This window comes from Schistocerca americana, chromosome X (assembly GCF_021461395.2).
Source record: "Schistocerca americana isolate TAMUIC-IGC-003095 chromosome X, iqSchAmer2.1, whole genome shotgun sequence".
In the NCBI taxonomy this organism is placed as follows: Eukaryota; Metazoa; Arthropoda; class Insecta; order Orthoptera; family Acrididae; genus Schistocerca; species Schistocerca americana.
The window spans coordinates 927,082,817-927,103,689 of record NC_060130.1 but is presented as its reverse complement, the minus strand read 5'-3'; the positions used below and the strand labels follow the sequence as shown (position 1 = coordinate 927,103,689).

General features: G+C 40.0%; 1 protein-coding gene across 1 annotated transcript in view; it reads left to right on the top strand.

Moving 5' to 3' along the window:
* Window positions 1-20,873, top strand: part of LOC124556850 (leucine-rich repeat-containing protein 40-like) — a 210,815-nt gene that overhangs the window by 127,009 nt on the left and 62,933 nt on the right. The window contains exons 5-6 of the mRNA XM_047130869.1: window positions 10,413-10,582; window positions 14,198-14,340. Coding sequence (XP_046986825.1) covers window positions 10,413-10,582; window positions 14,198-14,340 — 313 coding nt within the window. The remainder of the gene's footprint in view (window positions 1-10,412; window positions 10,583-14,197; window positions 14,341-20,873) is intronic.

The following is a 20,873-nucleotide window of genomic DNA, read 5'->3' as shown; positions in this document are numbered from 1 at the left end:
AGTAGAAAGAATACGTGATTATAGCTGTAGGTAATTTGGGGTCATACAGGGAGTGAAATTTAGCATACAGTGCTGCCACTTCTGGCAGCAACAATGTCTCTAACCTGGCTGGGTGTCGAGTTGAACTGAGCTCGAATGGTGAATGCGGGTATCATTCTGTGCTGCTTTCAACCAGTGCCAGAATTCGTCATAGTGGCTGGCAAAGGCCAGTCTCTCAGGCACCTTTGCTAAGTTAATGAGAGAGCTGGAAAACATGATGTTGACCAGGAAAACAGCCAAACATCCCTTTTTCTGAAGTGGGCCAGGGAAGCATGGACATCATGCGGTCTTGCATTATCTTGTGGAAAGGTAATGTCACAGAGATGTCAGAGATATGGCACAGCAACTGGTCTTAACACCTCAGAAATGTAATGACTGCTGTCCAAATTAATAGCTTTGATAATTAGAGGTGATTGTGCTGTGTACCAGTGACAACCTACGTAATAAAGCCATATGCTGTGACTGTACGATAGTGGAAAATTCAGTCTGGGCAGTGTGTGTGTTCTCCTTGGAGCCTCTACACATTGACACCCCCCCCCCCCCTCCCCCCCAAATTGTGATGCTGTATACAGAAATGAGTCGTGTTGGAAGAGATGGCATGGCACCACTTGTGTGTCCAAGTGTTGTCGTTGGGTGCACCACTGTCAGTGTGGTGCATCAAGGAAAATGGCAACAGTGGTGATTGAGCTGACAGTTGGTGGTGCTCCAGACATTATCACACTGTTTGTGGGAATACTTGTCTTGGTGCAAAGAACTGTTTGCCAACTTGTGGTACACAATGTATCTGTACAATCATGCATGGCCAAACAAACAGTATGTTTTTCTCTGGTGCAAGTCACACGGGGCCACTGAGATACTGCACATAATTGAGTATAGCCCTGCTGAATTTGTGTTCACGTGACAGTTGTTGTGCAATTGCAACCAGTGTGAGCAACAGTATTGTGGAATGATAAACAGCAGTTTCAGTAGGCCACGATGTCAAACTCTGACACGTGCTGTTAGCTGTTTCTTGTTCTTACACAAGGTATAACATGATCTCACAAACAATCAACATAGAAAAGTGATTTCTTAGTGAGATATCTGCTGTGTAAATTTTCTTTGTATATAGAATATAGATGACATTGTGTTTACTTACTTCAAGCAGTCCACTGTGAGGAGGTCATTCTAATTAGGGTGCATATTGGTACTGCCTTTTTAGCCATCATCATTTGTTAAGTGTGCCTCCCCCACCATTTTGTACACATTATGCCCAAGTTCTAACTGTCTGCCATTTCCTTACGGATTGCCCATTTTTAACTGTTTACGTTCCCACTAGGGTTTACCATCTGAGTTATCAGTCATTTTAGCAAACAACGCACGGGCTGTCAACCATGTTCTACTTTTTATCCGTTGTAGCAATATGGTGAAGGCCATTTAAATTTTAGTTCTGGAAATCTGCTTCTTTATGGTGTATTTTATAGACCTTTCTCCACGTCCCTGTTTTTAGCTGTCTTCTCTTATGTCGATTAGGATTGACAAGTAGTCGTTTTTTAACTCCTCCCTGTCTTCCTGTTCTATACTTTTGACATGGGCATATATGACCCCAGTTGTTTTTGCACCCTAAAACAAAACAAACAAACAAGTTACAGCAGTTCTACTGAAATGGTAATCATTTGAATATCCAAGCATGTAGTACAATTCATACCAATTTGTTCATCATCTTCATGGTGTTGCAATTTTAGTGACCAGCAGTGTGTATACTCCATGTGCCATTGCACAGCACATATCAGAGGATACGCAGTACCAGTATTATTGATTTTCTATCTTATTCCAGTTGCACTTTGAGCAAGGAGAAAAATGACTGCCTCGGTTACGTGTCCTAATCTCTCTCTCATTAAACTCATGATCCCAGCATGATATATATACACGCATCAAAAAAGGTTTTGCATTACCCCGGTTCCCGGAACTCCTCAAGATACATGTTGACTGTGGATAATGTATCAGAGACACAGTCCCTTTGACTGTTCAGAGATGTCACTAAACCCACCCAATGATGTAAACAACAATGCATGAGCAGCACTTATTAGACGTAGGGGGCCAGACAGTCGATCAGTTCCAGTCACTCCACCACAAAGCAGGTTCGCAGCTCATGTTCTCTGTAATTCAACCATGCCTAGATGGTCAATACCACAGTTCGATCGCATCTGCAATGTTACTTTGTGCCAGAAAGGGCTCTCAACAAGGGAAGTGTCCAGGTGTCGCGGAGTGAACCAAAGCAATGTTGTTCATACATGGAGGAGATACAGAGAGACAGGAACTGTCGGTGGCATGCCACACTCAGGCCGCCCAAGGGCTACTACTACAGTGGATGACTGCTACCTACAGATTATGAGTCGGAGGAACCCTGACAGCAACACTACCATGTTGAATAATGCTGTTTGTGCAGCCACAGGACGTCATGTTATGACTCAAACTGTGCAGAATAGGCGGCATAATGTGCAAGTTCATTCCCGATGTCCATGGCGAGAGCCATCTTTGCAACCACAACCCCATGCAGCATGGTACAGATGGGCACAATAACATGCCGAATGGACCACTCAGGATTGGTGTCACATTCTCTTCACTGATAAGTGTCGCATATGCCTTCAACCAGTCGATTGCTGGAGACGTGTTTGGAGGCAACCCAGTCAGGCCTGAACGCATTAGACACACTGTACAGCGAGTGCAGAAAGGTGGAGGTTCCCTGCTGTTTTGGGGTGGCATTATGTGGGGCCGACGTATGCCGCTGGTGGTCACGGAAGGCACTGTAACAGCTGTACAATACGTGAATGCCATCCTCCAACTGATAGTGCAACTGTATCGGCAGCATATTGGTGATGCATTTGTCTTCATGAACGACAATTCGCACCCTTATCATGCACATATTGTGAATGACTTCCTTCGCGATAACGACATTGCTCAACTAGAGTGGCCAACATGTTCTCCAGACATGAACCCTATCGGACATGCCTGGGATAGATTGAAAAGGGGTTTTTATGGATGATGTGACCCACCAACCGCTCTGAGGGATCTACGCCGAATCGCCATTGAGGTGTGGGACAATCTGGACCAAAAGCGCCATGATGAACTTGTGGATAGTATGCCATGATGAACACAACAATACATCAATGCAAGAGGATGTGCTACTGGGTATTAAAGCTACCAGTGTGTACAGCAGTCTGGACCACCGCCTCTGAAGGTCTTGCTGTATGGTGGTACAACATGCAAAGTGTGGTTTTCATGAGCAATAAAAAGGGTGGAAATGATGTTTATGTAGATCTCTATTCCAGTTTTCTGTGCAGGTTCCGGAACTCTCAGAACCGAGGTGATGCAAAACTTTTTTTCTGTATGTGCATTGGTGGCAGCATAATGTTTGCATAGTCTTTCTCGAGTACAGGTTCTCTAAATTTATCCAAGAGGATTTTGTGAGAATTATGCCTTTTTTCTTCCAAGGATTCCCATTTAAGTTCCCTGAGCATTTCTGTTTTACACTTGTGTTTGGACTATGCCAACCTGCCACAATTGTAGCAGCATGTATCTGAATTCATTCAGTGTATATTCTTGTGCTATTTGATAAGGCCTCCAAACACTGTAACTGTGCTGTAGAATTGTTTTGTTCTAATGTCTTGTGTTCATTTTCCCCAGAGCATTTCCAAAAAATCTAAGCTGTCAGTACATTTTCCAGGATACTGATTTTATGTGATTGTCCTTTTTTGCGTGTCACTTCTTAGTATTATCCCAAAATATGTATGAGATGTGACTTTTTATTGTCTTTGGTGTAGGCAATGTTGTACATTTATCCACATCCGTTACACCAAGTAGAAATTTTGGTAAATTCTTTCCTGTATGCAACAGCTTTGTCAGTGAAAGTTTTGTAGTACTGCTGAACCTATATGTTAAACTGTTGATATGTGTTGAGAACATTACAGATCTTATTACACTTTCTTGAAATACTGGCTTTCCGTTGTAACATATGAGCTGCAACTGTGTATCAGCCTGATGATACCTTTGTTAGTCTACATATGTGACTATCTAAAGATGACCATGGGTTCAAATCTAATAACTGTTGAGAATTAATTAGATGTGACTGTGAATAAAGCTGTTCTGTGTTATTACATACCTTAAGAGATGACTGGCAGTCATTGGCATTTGTCTGGAGTTCTATTGCCAAAATAGTGTGCATAGCAGTTTACTTGATGTGGCTGAAGTCCTGAGTACAACATGTTCTCATATGTGTGAGAAAAATACTACAAAATTTCTTAAACTATCTCCTTTTATGTGTGAAACGGATATACTCTACGAAGATTTACTATTTCATAATTGTGTTGAAATTGCTACCATCTGTTGTATCACTCTATCCTTGCAGTTCATTTACTTGTCATTTCCCGGATTTTTATGATCCTATAGCATATAGGCAGGTGCAAGAAAACATCGTTGAATATGGAGAACAAAATCCAAAGAATGAAGTCGCTGCTTTTCATGCAGATTAGTGCTGTAATGTGTATTGTATGGAAACTGATGATATATGTAATTTACTTGCATTTTGTTGTTGTTGTAGTAAAAGTAGGTTTTGTAATAGATTTTTGGGGGAAATAATTATTTATTCGATTTTGAGATAACAAGATGGCTAATTATTTACATGTTACATGGGTCATTTGTATGATAAATCACAATGATATAGAATGAGCATGTTTTATATGCATAACTCAAATTATTTTGTAATTATGGCTACCTGCTGATGATTGACAAGGTTTTTTTCCCCCCTTAAATAAGATGTCAAATTTGAGTTAGTAACTTCTACCCACCACCTTTTACTTACATTACAATAACAGGAATTCATTGATGGAATAGGAGGAGTTGTCAACGAGAAACTTTCTCAGTATGTTTTCAAATATTATTGTGCTGTTGGTCATTTATCATCACTGGGTAAGTGATGAAAATTTTTGGTTGCAACATTGTACACCACTTTTTGTGCTAAAGACAACCGCATATTATTCTTACAGCATGTGTTTGGGCAACAGAGAGTTTCTTTCTTTAAAGGTGAGTTACCCCAGAAAATTATTCCATATTGACATTATTGAATGAAAAAATGCAAAATGTCAACTTACTGATTTCTCTCCCCCTAGTATTTACGACGATTCAAAGTGCAAATGTGGCGGAACTAAATTGTTTTAGGACTTCCAAAATTTGAGTTTTCTTTTTTAAATTCTCATCAGTATGAACGTCTAAGAATTTTGAAGTTTCCACCCTATTTATTATTTCGTGGCCACGTGTTACACTAATCATTGGTGCAGCACCACTAGATATGCAGAACTAAATACAGTGTCTTTTTTTAAAACTGAGAGTGAGACCATTTGCAGAAAACCAGTCAGTGATAGTTTAAGAACATGATTTGCCATTTCTTTTGTTGCTCTATGTATGGATTGATTACAATACTAGTGCCACCGCAAAAAGAACTAATTCTGCTTGTATATTCCAGAAGATCATTTATGTATATGAGGAACAATAGCAGACCTGAGACAGCTTTGGGGAACCCCATATGTGATTTCTTCCCAGTCATATCATCTCGCTTAACTACATTGGTTGAATTACTAAGTACAACTTTCTGCATTCGTTTGGTTAGATACGACATTATTCATCGATTGGCTATACCATTAATCCCATAAATCCTCAGTTCATGTAGGAGAATATTATGATTCACAGGATTGAATGCCTTAGATAGGTCATTATTTTGTTATTTAATACTTGTAAAATTTGGTGAATGACTATAAATAGCATTCTCAGTAGAGGAACTCTTCCTAACTCCAAACTGTGATTTACTGAGGATATTGTTGCTCAGGCGGGATACCATTCTAGAATACATTACCATCTCAAAATTTTTGGGAAATGAAATTGTGAAACAGATTGGTAGTTACTGACACTTCTCCTATCAACTTTCTTATAGAGGGGTATAACAGTGACATATTTGAATCTCTGTGGAAAAATGCTTCAGGTTAGAGATATATAAGAAGTCCTGCCTTATATTTCAAATAAGGCGGTACTTATTATGTGGGCACAAATATTCAGTGCTCTGTTGGAAACACCATCAAATGCACATGAACTTTTATTGTTGAGAAAATATATAATTTTAATAATTTCAGGAGTAGAATGTGGCGAGACATTCATATGATTGAATTTTATCAGAGTTGATTTCTTAACATACTGCTGTGATTTTCCTCTTGAACTGTTTGTCCGTATATTTTCTATTATATTTAAGAAATGATTATTAAACATATTTGCTGTCTGTGATATCATCTATAGTCTTTCCATTTAATTTAGTAGTGATGTTTTCCCATTCTGTGGCCGGTTGACCTGTCTCTTTTCTCTCTGTTTCCATATACGAGGGCCATCCAGAATTTAAAGAACATACGGTCCACATACCAGTCTTGTAACAACCCTCATTTGTTTCTAACAATTGCCACATGCAGTTGTAAGTTAGACCTCGTAGCTGTGAGCACGGCTGTTCTGATTGTAAATCCCGCCGACTGCGAGGTGGTGTTTGTTTTCTGCAGGCAGATAGTGTTAGACCATGTGACATTCACCACAGACTTGCTATCACTTTTGGTAAAGGTGTAATGCATGCAGTCAGTGTCCAAAAGTTGTGCATGATGTTTAAGAATGGGAGAGCAGGTGCTCATGGTGAAGACAGATCAGGGCAATCCTCTGTCATCACAGAAGCGCTGAAATGAAAGGTGGATCACATCATTCAAGAGAATCGACAGTCCACTGTTAGTGATGTGCATGGACAATGTCAGGAAGTGTCTTGTTAAACTGTGCACAAAACTGTCACTCAGCACTTAGGATACCACTAAATCTGTGCACAGTGGGTGCCACGCATGCCCACGGATGACCAGAAAGCTGCAAGAATGGGTGCTGTACTAGTGTTCTTGGAGTGGTATGAAAGTGAAAGTGATGACTACACACTCATTGAATGAATGGATTGTTACAGGCAATGAACATTGGGTTTCTCATAACACCCCCACTGTCTATTACTCATTAATTTCATGCCCTACAACAAAACAGTCAATAGTGGTGCATGCTGTGCTATCCGTTTGATCTTTGTTGTGCTGTCCAGAACTGCTGCAGAAGCAACCTCTCGTGTGGAATTGTTCTGTTGCATGACCATGCTGCCCACATACACAGGCCTTGCTGTATGAGAAATTCCAGTGTGACATCTTTGAGCATCCTCTCTACAGTCCGGACCTGGCACCGTCAGATTTTTCCCTGTTTCCAAAACTTCTGGAGCAATATTTCATGATCAACACAAGTGCCATAGTTAAATCAGAAAAGATGCCTTGTGTTCGAAATTTTTTGTTTAATCCATACAGTACCGTACAGACAAAAGAGAATGTATCATTTTCAGCTCTTAAACCACTTCTAAAACCGAACGTACATTTAATAGCAAATTATGTGAAATAAAGTTATCCATTATCCTTTTATACACAGCCTTTACAACAGCTGTAGCAAATACTGATGGCTTAAAAATAGCTCTAAAATTGTCTAAATTATCCTTTTCTCCATTTTTATAAAGTGGCTTTACTACTGAGAACTTTAATTGTTCAGGAAGCTGACCATTCTTAAAGGAAAAATTACAAATATGTCTATGTACGGGGCTGACATGTGCAGCACAGTACTTTAATATTCTGCTAGGTACTGCAGCATATCCATGAGAGTTCTTAGTCTTCAGTGATTTAATTATTGACTCAATCTCCCCCTTGTCAGTATGACAGAGGACTTTTCCAAACATCAGTGGAAAAGTAATTTATATATTATTATTATTATTATTATTATTATTATTGTTATTATTAATGAATATCTTGACATGGTGTATCATTCTTTATTTCCTGGATGGCCCTTGTGGCCGTAAGTGTGCTGTCAGAATTACTGTTATCTGACACAATGTGCATGTTTGTTGATATTTTAATAACTTTTCTTAGTAATTAAGCATAGTTTTTGTAATGAACAACTACTGCAGGAACTCGCTTGTCCTTGGCAACAAATACTAAAGGGGGAACCCTTCTCCTTTCACACAATGCTTTAATCCCTCCAGTGATCCATGGTTTTTCACATCACTGTTTAATGTCTTTACCGATTGTCTTATGTGTGATGCTATTTTCAAATAACAATATGAGTTTATCGTGGAATCGATTAAGTTTTATGGTAGCATGTGGTTCATTACAAATTTAATCCTAAGTTATCTCTTGTAAACTATTCTTGAAAACATGGGTTTTGGAGCCATTAATTATTGTTATGGATTTCCACTGAGGAGTACAACGCTGTAAGGCACCATCTTATTCAACCTAACTAACTGTGCTTAATCATCAGAGAGAAAGTTTGTTATTGGGTAAACAGTGTTTTCTTCCTCTGAGCTTCATTAAAGCACAACTGTCTTTATCTCCTCATGATGTTCTGGGGGTATTTTAATATCAAGCTACCAATTAGAATGTGCTTTACCTGTGAGATATTGATTGCCCTCGAAAGCTAGTCATCAGATCACCATTGCCGTGCTATAATCTGGTTTTATAACATGATTTTAAAATAATGGATGCAACATGGCCTTGAGTTATTTTGTTTGGTATTCACATTTATCATCATTCATGACAACATGATGACCAGCTTGTCTATAAGATTTAATATATTAGGCCATTCAAAAAGAAACGAGGTGGAGGCTGCAAAATGAAAACCACTGAAGTGATCGTAATGATATTGCTACAGAAGAAGGGGTGATCCCTATAAGTGTGCTGAGGCCCAAAACTTGCTGCTAGAGAGACACGGACGCACACTTGCATGATGACACATCAAGTGCTTGCACACGTTGATTGTCCATTGTACTCACTAGTGCTGAAAACAGAGAAACAGAGGCTTCAAAAGAAGATCGAAGAGGCATAGTGTGCTCTTTACAGCAGAAAGAGTGAAGAATGAAATTTGTCGAAAACTGGCACAAGTGTATGGAGAACACTGAATGACCATTGCAATTCTGATGCTCAGTGTGACCTCTAGGCCAACAGCTGCCACCGTAACTTGTTATTCTTCATTAATGAGGGTATCCACCTGCTGGACAATGATATCGGTTAAGTGGTGTAGCATTCCACATCATGCATCATTGGCCAACTACATCTATCCTTCCTTGAATCGCTTGTGCTATGCCTCAACCCTTACAATGGATGTGCATTGATCTTTGTACACTTTGCCATTCTTTGTGAATTTATATTCTCTGCAGTCCTTCTACTGCCAGGAAATGCACTACACCCCTTTGCTCTTTTCTGAAGCTTCCATTTCTGTTTTCAGCACTACTGAATGCAGTGGCCAGTTGACACATGCATGTGTCTGCTCTGTTGTCACATTTGTGTGCATCCATGTCCTTTTAGTGATGAGTTTGGGGCCTCAGCAGTTTTGTAGGGACCACACTGTCTTCCATAGGCAATGGCATTATGATCCCTTTGGTGGTTTTCATTTTACAGACTATGGCTCTTTTTAGAGAAAAAGAGCCCCTAATAGAATGTTAATCATAGTTAGGTGTTTCTGATAAACTAAGAAGCTTTCTGACAGTGGCAATACTTTTTCAGTGCACATCCACAAGCGAGTTCTGACTGATAAGTATCACGAAGTGGGGTTTGATTACATAGTTGTTGACCACAATAGAATGTTTGATAACTGATGGCCGTACCAAGATGTTTATGTTATTGAATGCCACTCACATATTTTCACATGTAGAACTTCACATATTCGCAAACTTTGGCACTGAGATATGAACTGGATGATACATAGACATGAAATTTCTGCACCTAAATATTAATGTGATCATTTCCAAGTGTAATTTCACATTGACATGTTAACTTGATGCTTGCTTAGTGTGGACTACTGACTTATTGTATGTATAGACACGCACAAGAATGATAGTGAAATCAGTAATTACATTTTACTGTATAATGTTGCGAGGATCAAATTTAGTAATGATGTCATTCTGTTGAATCAAGTAATAATTGTGTTTAACTGTGTATTAGGAAACAGTAAAAGTAATGCAGTTCAGTGTAATATTTGTTGATATACTGCATACTTACGTGATGGTTTGCCGAGTTTCGTGTAAATTTCGAGGACAGTCTGGATGTGGGCCTAGCTCCTGTTGATTGCCTGTCTTGTATTTTTGCTTTAAAACGGTTACGTTTTGCTTTGTTGTGGTTGCAAAATAGCTGGATGTCTGAAACATCAAATCATGATATGGTCCACTAATATTTTCTGCTATTGTCTGTTTTATAGAGTAATTGCTTTCAGATTGTCATTTGCAGAACATATTAATCATTATCTGTTTCTTGCAGTGTTAAAACAATTTTGGCTGAATGACAATAAGATAACAGACCTTCCTCCATTAGGAGAGCTCAGAAAATTGTATTTCCTGAATTTGGCAAAGAACTCACTCACAAAAATCCCAAATTTTATGGGATGTGAATGCTTGAAAGAACTGTTTATGGGAAACAATGCGATAGAGGTAAGGTAATGTAGTACATAAATTACTTTTGATTGTACTGAATAATTTCTGTATGACTTGGAAACAAAAGCCATATCATCAAATTATTAGATATAGCATTAATTTTCTGTCATTATATTTTTCTTTGTTGCTGTAATTTAAACACCTCCAAGTGTGTCGGGTGAAAATAGCTTAAAAGTAGTTGGAAAAAGGATCTATTAATATTTTCCATTCATTGTCCAACATTGATACTCACGAATTAAATATTCTCGTTAAGATAAAAAGATGAAGCTGTCAACAATCCTAAGGTTGGCCAGCCATAATGCCTCAGTCCTTTAGTAGGCATAATCATTTAGGGATTGTATGCATTTGCCTTCATCTGATCTTTAATTGACGTACTCAGCCAGTTAAAGGGGGACCTACAGGTCAATGAGGGCTTTGAACAATGGTGCAACTCAGCATTTTCCACATTAATAAATCATTGTGGAGGTGAAGGATAAGATAAATGATGGAAAAAATCCTTGAACTGGTGATCAAATCCTGAATCTTCGTACTTGCAATCTACCTCATAGCCACTGAGCCACATGAAGACTGATTAAAAAATGATAAGTCCATGGAAAATAAAGTACACATTTTACAGTATGAATTGAGCCAGTAAATCCACATCTACATACATACTCCACAAGACGCCATACAGTATGTGGCATCAGGTACCCTGTACCACTTCCTTTCCTGTTCCACTCACAAATAACTCAAGCAAAAATGGCTGTCTATATGCCTCTGTATGAGTCCTAATTTCCCATATCTTATCTTCATGGTCCTTACATGAAATGTGTGTTGGTGACAGTAGGATTGTTCTGCAGTCAACTTCAAATGCAGGTTCTCTAAATTTTCTCTGTCATATTCCTTGAAAAGAATGCTGCCAGCCCTCTATGGATTCCCATTTGAGCTCCATAAGTGTCTCTGAAATACTTCCATGTTGCTCGACCCTACCGGTAACAAATCTAGTAGTCTGCCCCTGAATTGCTTCGCTGTCTTTCTTTAACACAACCTGGTGTGGATCCCAAGCACTTGAGCAGTACTCAAGAATAGGCCGCAGTGGCATCCTATTGTGGTCCGTTTTACAATGAACCACGCTTTCCCAAAATTCTCTGAATAAACTAAAGTAACCATTTATCTTCCTGCCCACAACCTCACATTTTCATTCCATTTTGTATCACTTTGTAACTTTATACCCAGATATTTAAACAGCACAGCTGTATCAAGCAGCACACTACTAATGCTGTATTCGGACATTATGGGTTTGTTTTTCGTATTCATCTACATTAACTTACATTTTCCTACATTTAGTGCTAGCTGCCATACATCACACCAACTAAAAATTTTGTTTAAGTCATTTTATATCCTCCTAAAGTCACTCTACGACAACCTTCCCATACACCATAGCACCATCTGAAAACAATTGTTGCCCGCACTGTCTGCCAGATCTCTTATGTATATAGAAAATAATAGTGGTCGTATCACACTTCTCTGGGGCACTCTTGTCTCTGATGAACACTCACTTTTTGAGGACAACATACTAAGTTTTGTTACTTAAGAAGCCTTAGAGCCACTCACACATCTGGGAGCCTATTCCATATGCTCAGATCTTTGTCAAGTATACAGTGAGACACTGTATCAATTGCTTTTCAGAAATCTATAAATATGGGTTCAGCCTGTGCCCTTCATCTACAGTTTGCAGTAAATCATGTGAAAAAGGGCAAGCTGAGTTCATGGACAGAAATTTTTTGGTCTCAAGGAAATTTATTATCTTTGATCTACGAATATGTTCAAGAATTCTGCAGCAAGCTGATGTTAAGGATATTGGTTTGTAATTTTGTGGGTCTGCTTTTTTACCCTTCATATGTACAGGAGTCATCTGCACTTTTCCAGTCACATGGGACTGGGCGAGAGATTCATGGTTAATGCAGGGTAAGCAAGGGGCCAATGCTGGGATTCAATGTGGACCTGGTGACTTGTTTGTTTTGAACTCTTTCAGTTGTGTCTCTATGCCAGAGATATCTATTACTATGTTATCCATATGGGAGTCTTTGTGATGGTCAAATGATGATATATTTGTACAATTTTCCTGCAGGAATGATTTCATAAACATGCATTTTAAAACTTCAGCTTTCCTTTTGCCATGTTCTACTGCCACACCAGACTGGTCATTGAGCGACTGTGTGGAAGCCTGATACACTGTGTGTCCCACTTCGGTGGCCATAAATCTATGAATGTAATCCTTGTGAAAACATTGTGTTCCCTTCCTGTCAAATGAGTGGTTGCAGGATAGAATCAGTAACATGAGGAGTGTTTCAGACATTGTTTTCTCTTTCTTCTTCAAACCTCAAAGGTACAGATGATTTGTTGTAGATGCACCATTGCCCACCGTGCTGTCATTATCTGTTTTGGTAGACTGGACTTTGGACAGTGGTACTTACTTGGGCTGCATCGTACAGTACTTGACTGCTGTTTACATACAGACAGAAACACTCTCACTACTGAAGATAACAGAGCATGAATTTCATTTCCGATCAATGCTTTTTCGGCTCCAGAGATGATGTAGATGGTTGTGGTATGGCATAAGAGGTAGTCTGACTAGAGCCCAGATAATTGTAATCAAGTTTCAAGAAGATGTCTCCCAACAGTACATTTTTAGGCTTGAATTATTACGTATCCCCACATGTCTTTCTGGGTCCAATTCAGGTGCCACAGGAAAAGATCTGTATTGTCAGGATATTGCTGTGCTCTAGCATAAATATTGACACAACAGTTCACCTCAGACAGCACCACAGTGACTGCCAGCAGACCAACAGGTTTGATACGGAGGGTGGAGTGAAAGACATGTTACACCGCTTTTTGTCAGACAAATGCCATACATCAATCACATACTCTAATAACTCCTCAGTATACAAGTATTACAGTCATCTCCCTTCCCCTGCATCACTTTTCTTTACTACTTTTTCAGTAAGAGTTTCTTTTTGTAGTGGATGTGTTGATGCCTATGTGAATGGGTAGGTGAAGTAATTGATATTTAAGCATACATGCCATTACATTAATGAAGGTCCTTGATAGAAGACAAATGATAAGATGAATTGGGACAGATGACTCCTATACTTTACATGAAGTGCTTAGCAGCAGGTAGGCACATACAATGTTACTTTGACTGCTGCTAAAAACTAAATGAAATGGTTATCTATCACAGTCACACAGTATTTTTTTATTAAGCTGTTGACTTCTCTATCTTCCAGACCAGATGATATAATTCATAGATACATAACAGGAAGAGAATATGGCTCTGTCTGTTAAAATGTTTATGGGTTGAAGAAGAAGGGAAGTTTACTAGCTTAGCATGCGTCATTTGTGTTTTCTCTCAGCTAGTCTCTCATGCAGCATTTCATCTTTAATGTGACTGATTGTTTGTCCTTCAGCCATTGTTTATCACATTTTTCATTTACTTATTTGCGTACAATGCACTTAGTTTGTTACATATTTAACATAAATATTTTGCGTTGGTGTTGCTGTTACACAGATTCTACACATACTTATTTATAAAACATTTTCATTGATATAACTGAGATTCCACTTCCTTTTCAGGAATTTTCTGTCACTGATGTTGAGGGATTAATTGGGATTAAAACGCTTGACATGCATAACAACTGCTTGAGTTCGCTACCTGAAAATATTCATTTGATGTGTCAGGTAGTAAGATTTGATTTTAGAGGAAACAGACTAGAAAAGTAAGTTTGATTTTTTATTTATTTTTACGACAGCAAAATTGAAGCAAAGTACTTTTAGAGAAGCAGAAAGTCAGTCACATTTCTTTGCAGGCAACTGACTTGCACCTTTTTTTTTTTTTTTTTTTTTTAAAAATACTGTGAAAGACTCCTGGCTATCACAAAACTGTTACCTTAGTGTCAGTTAACTGTTACTGTAATTCTTTGTATCCGTCTTATTTCATCCCTTGACAGAAATTTACAGAATATGAAGAAAAATTAAACCTTGGCAGGATTTTCTCCACATATGAGGGAAATGTGAAAAGTTATCTCTCTGACACAGACATGGGATTATATTAATGAAAATTTGTTTTTTTGCAATGCTACATGCTGTGTAATGATGTAAGCCAAGTTTCAACTTGATCTGCAGAACATTTTAGTTCATATAGCCTTCTAAATTTCCATACTTATATTTACCGAACTAAGAAAAGGTTTTTTCCCCAAATTTGTCATTTGAAAAATACAAGGCTGTCTTACATTCACAGGTAAAGCTTAAGTTGCTGAGGCCAACATTTTTATGTTGTGTAATAGCTGAATCTAGGGGTTGTCTCACTTTTTCAAATTAAGCTTTGGTGGTTGAGATCACATGTAGGTTTAATTTAATAATTGCAAAAGGTTGGGATGGGGTGCATTGACGCCAGCATGGCTGAATGTGGGGTGTTGTGTGGCAAATGGGCAGCAACTCTTGTCATGCTGCCAACCATGCTTGTTTTGTATGAACATCTACTGCATTTAAACTGCATGTCGCCAAAATCTAAATGGAGCCAAAACTGATCTGACTTAACAAGTAGACAGATACTCAGTGGTAGTATACATTTGTACAGGAGAAAAATTAATTCTAACATAAATATGTTTATGCAGAACACACCAAATATGGCGTAATAAATGAAACACAAGGTTCAACAATGGCATTTAAGTAACTATTGCTTGACAGCACTGCAGATTTTCAAGGTTGACAACAAATGATGAATTGCACTGTTAGTGGTCATATCTGCTGATTAATCACTAAGGAGTCAAGATGATGATGATGATGTTTGGGTTGTGGGGCGCTCAACTGCGTGGTTATCAGCGCCCGTACAATTATCCAATCTTTGCTCAGTCCAATTTCGACACTTTCCTGGATGATGATGAAATGATGAGGACAACACAAACACCCAGTCATCTCGAGGCAGGTGAAAATCCCTGACCCCGCCGGGAATCGAACCCGGGACCCCGTGCTCGGGAAGCGAGAACGCTACCGCGAGACCACGAGCGGCGGACAAGGAGTCAAGAGATTGACATCTTATTGTTATTCAGTTTGCTCAGTGCTGTAAGAATGGTTAATTGTAGTGATCCATAATGGATGCAAATCACAGCGTGACTGTTGAGAAATGTGGATCTATGAGTTTGCAGTTCACACAGACAACATGAAGCTACATTATAGGGAGACCAAAAACAACTCTGCTGTACGAAGAAAAGTTGCTGTCACAGAAGTGAATGTTCAGAGGTGCTGTCATATGAAGAATACTGTAAATAATAGATCATAAGTTCTATGCACTAAAATTTCAGGGGACCAAATCTGGGAAGGTTTCACAAATTGGAGCTGCACGTTGTATAGTATGTGTGAAATGAATGTAATTAAGGCTTCTCAATTATTTGAGAAATTATACAAATGAAACCACTGGAGATAAAGAGGAATTTTCCAGTTGCTTGTGTCATGGAATTCAATGCACGTATGAGCTGGTGCGTGACTGATAGAGAGGCTGGGACTTATGCAGAACAAAACTAGCTCAGTGACTTCCCATGGCTGGAGCCACGATGTAGTCCTTACGCAAATCACATGGCATTCACTTCAGTCTTTTGTGTATTACCCAATGCAATCCCTTCTTGGTGACTAGTGTATCTGGAAGAGATATGATGTAGAGATAACAAGTAATTATCCTGAGCAACAGCTAATCATTTGAGGAATTTGCTATTGTGTAAGGTCCCTTTGGAACTGTGTTGAAAGCCCTGGAAAAACCACATCTTGCTTACCTTTGAAGTTTTCTGTGAAAAATGAGGGTAACATGTGTTCACTGGCAGTTAGATATGCCTAGTAGATCTTACGTGTAAGTGTCCTTAGTGACAATTCATCAGATAAGGTGAGGAAAGTATAACTAGTCCGATTAGCATAGGTAACATGAAAGCATTCTTGGTGATGAATTATGAGATGTTAGGACCCAAATCTCATCGACACAGGTATGAGTACCATGGATACTGCCTGAGAACTTGGGTTGCACAGTGGATAGATAAAGCTGCATCAGTAGCATTGCCTCCAACTGCCCTCTGCCCTCAGTGGTGTACCTGCTGCACCTCAGTTGTCTAAGGCTTACCTAGGTCCACAGGGCTCTTTTATTTCACTAGCTGCTCGTGGGACCAGGATGGATCCTTTGAAATTTCCCCTTCCTCCTCCCAGTGGAAATTGTGGGCCACTGGAAGATATAACACCCAATCAAACAAGAGGACTTGGTAGTTAGTACTTCAGTTAATAGTAACAGAATGCACGCTAGTTGTCAGAATGTGTTTACAATAGTTAAACAGGAAGGGGGTAGCTTCAATAAAGTTTCACCATTGTATATACAGAACACCATATTATTTACAAAAAAGATTAGAGGATATTGCGGGAACTTCAAAATCTGTCAAGCGCTTGCAAAATGGGACCCTGTTGGTCAAAATGTCTAGTTCCCCACAAGTGAAGATCCTCCAGAAAGCTCAATGCCTTGGGGACTATAACAAAGGTGTTGTGACTTGCAGGGATTTAGTTGACATTCCCTTAGAAGAACTGAAAGCTAAGTGGTCCCGGGAAGGCATTGTGGATGAACAAAACATTATGAAATGGGTCAATGGTGTCTAGCCACACTCTTTTATTCATACACTGAGCAGCACCAAACTTCCAAAGAATGTTAAGGCAGGTTTCCTTCGCTTAAGTGCACAGCCTTATTTCTCAAACCCAACACACTGTTTTAAACACTTAGGGCACACTACTCTTGGTTGTAAGGGGGAAGCCACTTGGCAAATGTGGTAAAGCTACCAATGATGGAGTTGGTTCTTCCTCTCCTCCAAAGTGTGTCAACTGCTCTGGGGCTCACTGTGTGTGGAGTAGCGACTGCAGTGTCTTTCTTGAAGAATGGAAGATCCAGGAGATAAAGACACAAAGTGCATCCCATATGATGAAGCTAAAAAGACATGCAAGACCATGCAGCTGCCCATGTTGACTGTCTCCTTTGCTTCTGTTCTCAAACAGCCAGTCCAGAAAACCAATACAACTACACAAATGTAGGTTGCTAGTGTCAGCAGTATTACCTGTGTTTTTCAATGCACTTGTGCTGCTGCTACAGTTACTTTGAAGCCTGCCCCTCCCCCAGAACTACAGAAAAGGCTGTGGTTGCTGACATTGTGGAACTCCCTGTCCCTCCAGACATCCAGTCTTGTCCATCATCCAGCACTGCCAATGTCATATCTGCGGTTGTGGCTCAAAAGCCTCCTCAGACAAAAAATTCCAAGTCGAATGCGAAGAATCACCCACCGATGGAGATTAGAAGTACACACAGTCTGACGATGTCAATGTCATCCTCTCTGATGTCTCTCTAGAATTTTCTTCAGAGTTTATGGATCTTGATATCAGACTGGGGAAATCATCTCACCCCAAGATTGAGTCTCCACCCATTACAGGCTCCCCTCCCCAGCAGAAAATCAGGCTAAAAGTGCTACCCCAGTGATAGATAGCTCCCATTATACAGTGGAACTTAATGGGTTCAGAACACGTGGAGGAACTGAAACTTCTAGCACAGGAACTTCCTCTGTGCTTGCATTTGCAGGAAACACATTTTAAAGCATCTGATACCCCTATACTGTGGGGCTATATGCTCCATCACAAGGATGACATAACTAGGGAAAGAACCAAGGGAGGGGATGCTGTGTTCATCAATAACACATCTCTGCTCTTGCCCTGACTACTGACCTGCAAGCAGGTGCCTTTGAAATTCATGTGTGTCACAGGATCACTGTTTGTTCAGTGTACCACCTGAAGATGCAATAGACTCTGAGGCTTTCATAGATCTCCTGGAACCACTCCCCTAACCATTTCTCAACTGGGAGACTTCAGTGCCCATCACGGCTTCTGGGACACAAAGTCTAGTTGCCCTTGAGGTCGGTTTTGCAGAGTCTCATGACGTTTCATGAGCTGTGCATCCTCAATACAGGTCCTCCCACTCATTTGTGTGCTGCCACTGGGTCATTCTCAGCCATCGACCTCTCTTTCTACTCTCCAGCCTTTGCAGACTCTGTCAGTGGGATGTAATTGACTACCTCATGCTACTGACCACTTCCCACTCCACATCCACCTAGTTGATGGAGCATTCCCTGAAGGTACTTGATGGAGCATTCCGTGAAGGGACTGGACACTGTTCAGACAGGCAGCTGTGTTTGAATACTGTGACAGTGTAGAGGAATGGGTGGCCCACATTACATGAGTAATCCATCATACTGCTGACTTACCTATCCCAATGTCCTCAAGTCATCTTACAAGGCAACCTGTACCTTGGTGGACTGCTGAGTGTCACTCAGCAATCCTGATCAGGTGTGTGGCTTTTCAATGGATTAAATACTGCCCAACAGCAGAGAACCTCACAGCATTTTCGTTCACAAGAGCCAGGGCTCGACACATAATCGAGGAGAGCAAGAAAAGGTTATGGCAAGTGTTCCTGGACTCCATCAACTGTTCCACTTGTTCTACAAAAGCGTGGGAAGCGATCAAGAGGATTTCTGATAAACACAGCCGTTTACCAATAATTGCACTGCTGAAACATGGGTATGTCCAAACAAATCCCGAAGACATTGCACACACACTGTCAGAGCATTTTGCAAGATGTGCTGCCAATGCCAGCCAGGATCTGGTGGTCTGAGTCTTACAACTACCCTTTCTCCCTGTGGGAGCTGGAATCATCACAGTCTGAGACTCATGATACTGCACCTTATCACTACAAAATCGGGAATTGCATTCAGTGTTATAGGAAATTCTCCTCTAATGTCTCCTCTTCCCCATCTTGTGGAAAGAGGCCACATTGGACCCAATAGTTACTGGAGTATTGCCTTAATGAGCTGTGTAGGAAACTCATTGGAGTGAACGGGTAGCTGTCATTTATTCTGTTTGTTAGAGACCAGGAAACTCTTGAGTCCCTCTCAGTGTGGATTTCGCAGAATTTTGTCCGCTGTCAATGATCTGACACTGCCAGAAGTGGCTATTCAGTAGTCTTTCCTATGTAAACATCAGTGTACCAGCACTTTCTTTGATATCAGTAAGGTGTACGATGCTACTTGGAGACACAGTATTATCACCCATCTGCATCAGAGGGACTTTTCTTCGTACTGTCTTTCCTGTCTCAGTGATTTTTTGTTAGCTCCTGAGTTGGCGATATGCTGTTAGATCTTTTTAGCAGGAGAATGGTGTCCCTAAGGGTATGGGTTTTAAGTGTTACGCTCTTTGCCATAGCCATTAACATATCATGTCTACCATACAGAGTCCTATACAATGCTCTTTATTTGTGGACAATTTTGCTGTTTTCTGTCCCTTCTCCAGTGTTGCAACAGTGACTCGTCAGTTGCAACTTACAGTGCAGAGGTTAGAGGAGTGGACTGCAAATACCTTTTTTCAGTTTTCTGCAGATAAGTGTATTCTCATAATATTTTTTATTTACATTACTTGCATATGAGCAATACCGTTCTGTGTTTTAAAGTGTCAGTGAAGTTACTGAGCCTCATTTTTTACTCTAAATTGCGATTGTTGCCACACCTGAGGAAATGAAAGCCAGAGTTCTGAAGGCACTGAACATCATGAAGTGCCTTAACCACAGGTCTTGGGGAATCGTGGCTAGGCTACAGGAGGTCTTCTTATCTGAAGATCATTGATGTTGTCCACTATGAGGGGATTTGGCTGACCACGGATGCTTATAAGACCTGCACCATACCTAGTCTCTGTGCTGTGCTGGTGAACTTCCTCTTACAGTCCCATGACAACTCCTCATGGTGCGTCCAGCATGTAAGTTCCTCGCATCTCTGAATTCGCCTTCATACCATACTGTTGCTCGTCAACCTTTGGAATGCCTTTTCTCCAACTTTCCTCAAGCAATACTACCATTTGGTATCCACATACAGCGTGTACTGGAGTCACTTGGTGTGGAGCAAGTACAATCCCAAATCCAGGGTTTTAACTGTCTGCCACTGTGGTTACTGGAGAGATCCAGAGTAATTTTAGATTTGGTGCAATACAGGAGAGATATCAATCCTGCGTATGTTTTTCATACATTGTTTTGTGACATTTTAAATGAACACCAGTCCATGTTGGTTGATATGTTGTTTTCCCTGATTGTGTCCTCAAGGTCTGACTGCTTAGAGACTTTACTGTCTGTAGAATTATATGTGATCTTTCAGGCACTGGAGCAGATAAGGTATGCTTCAAGTGCTAAATTCCTGGTTTGTTT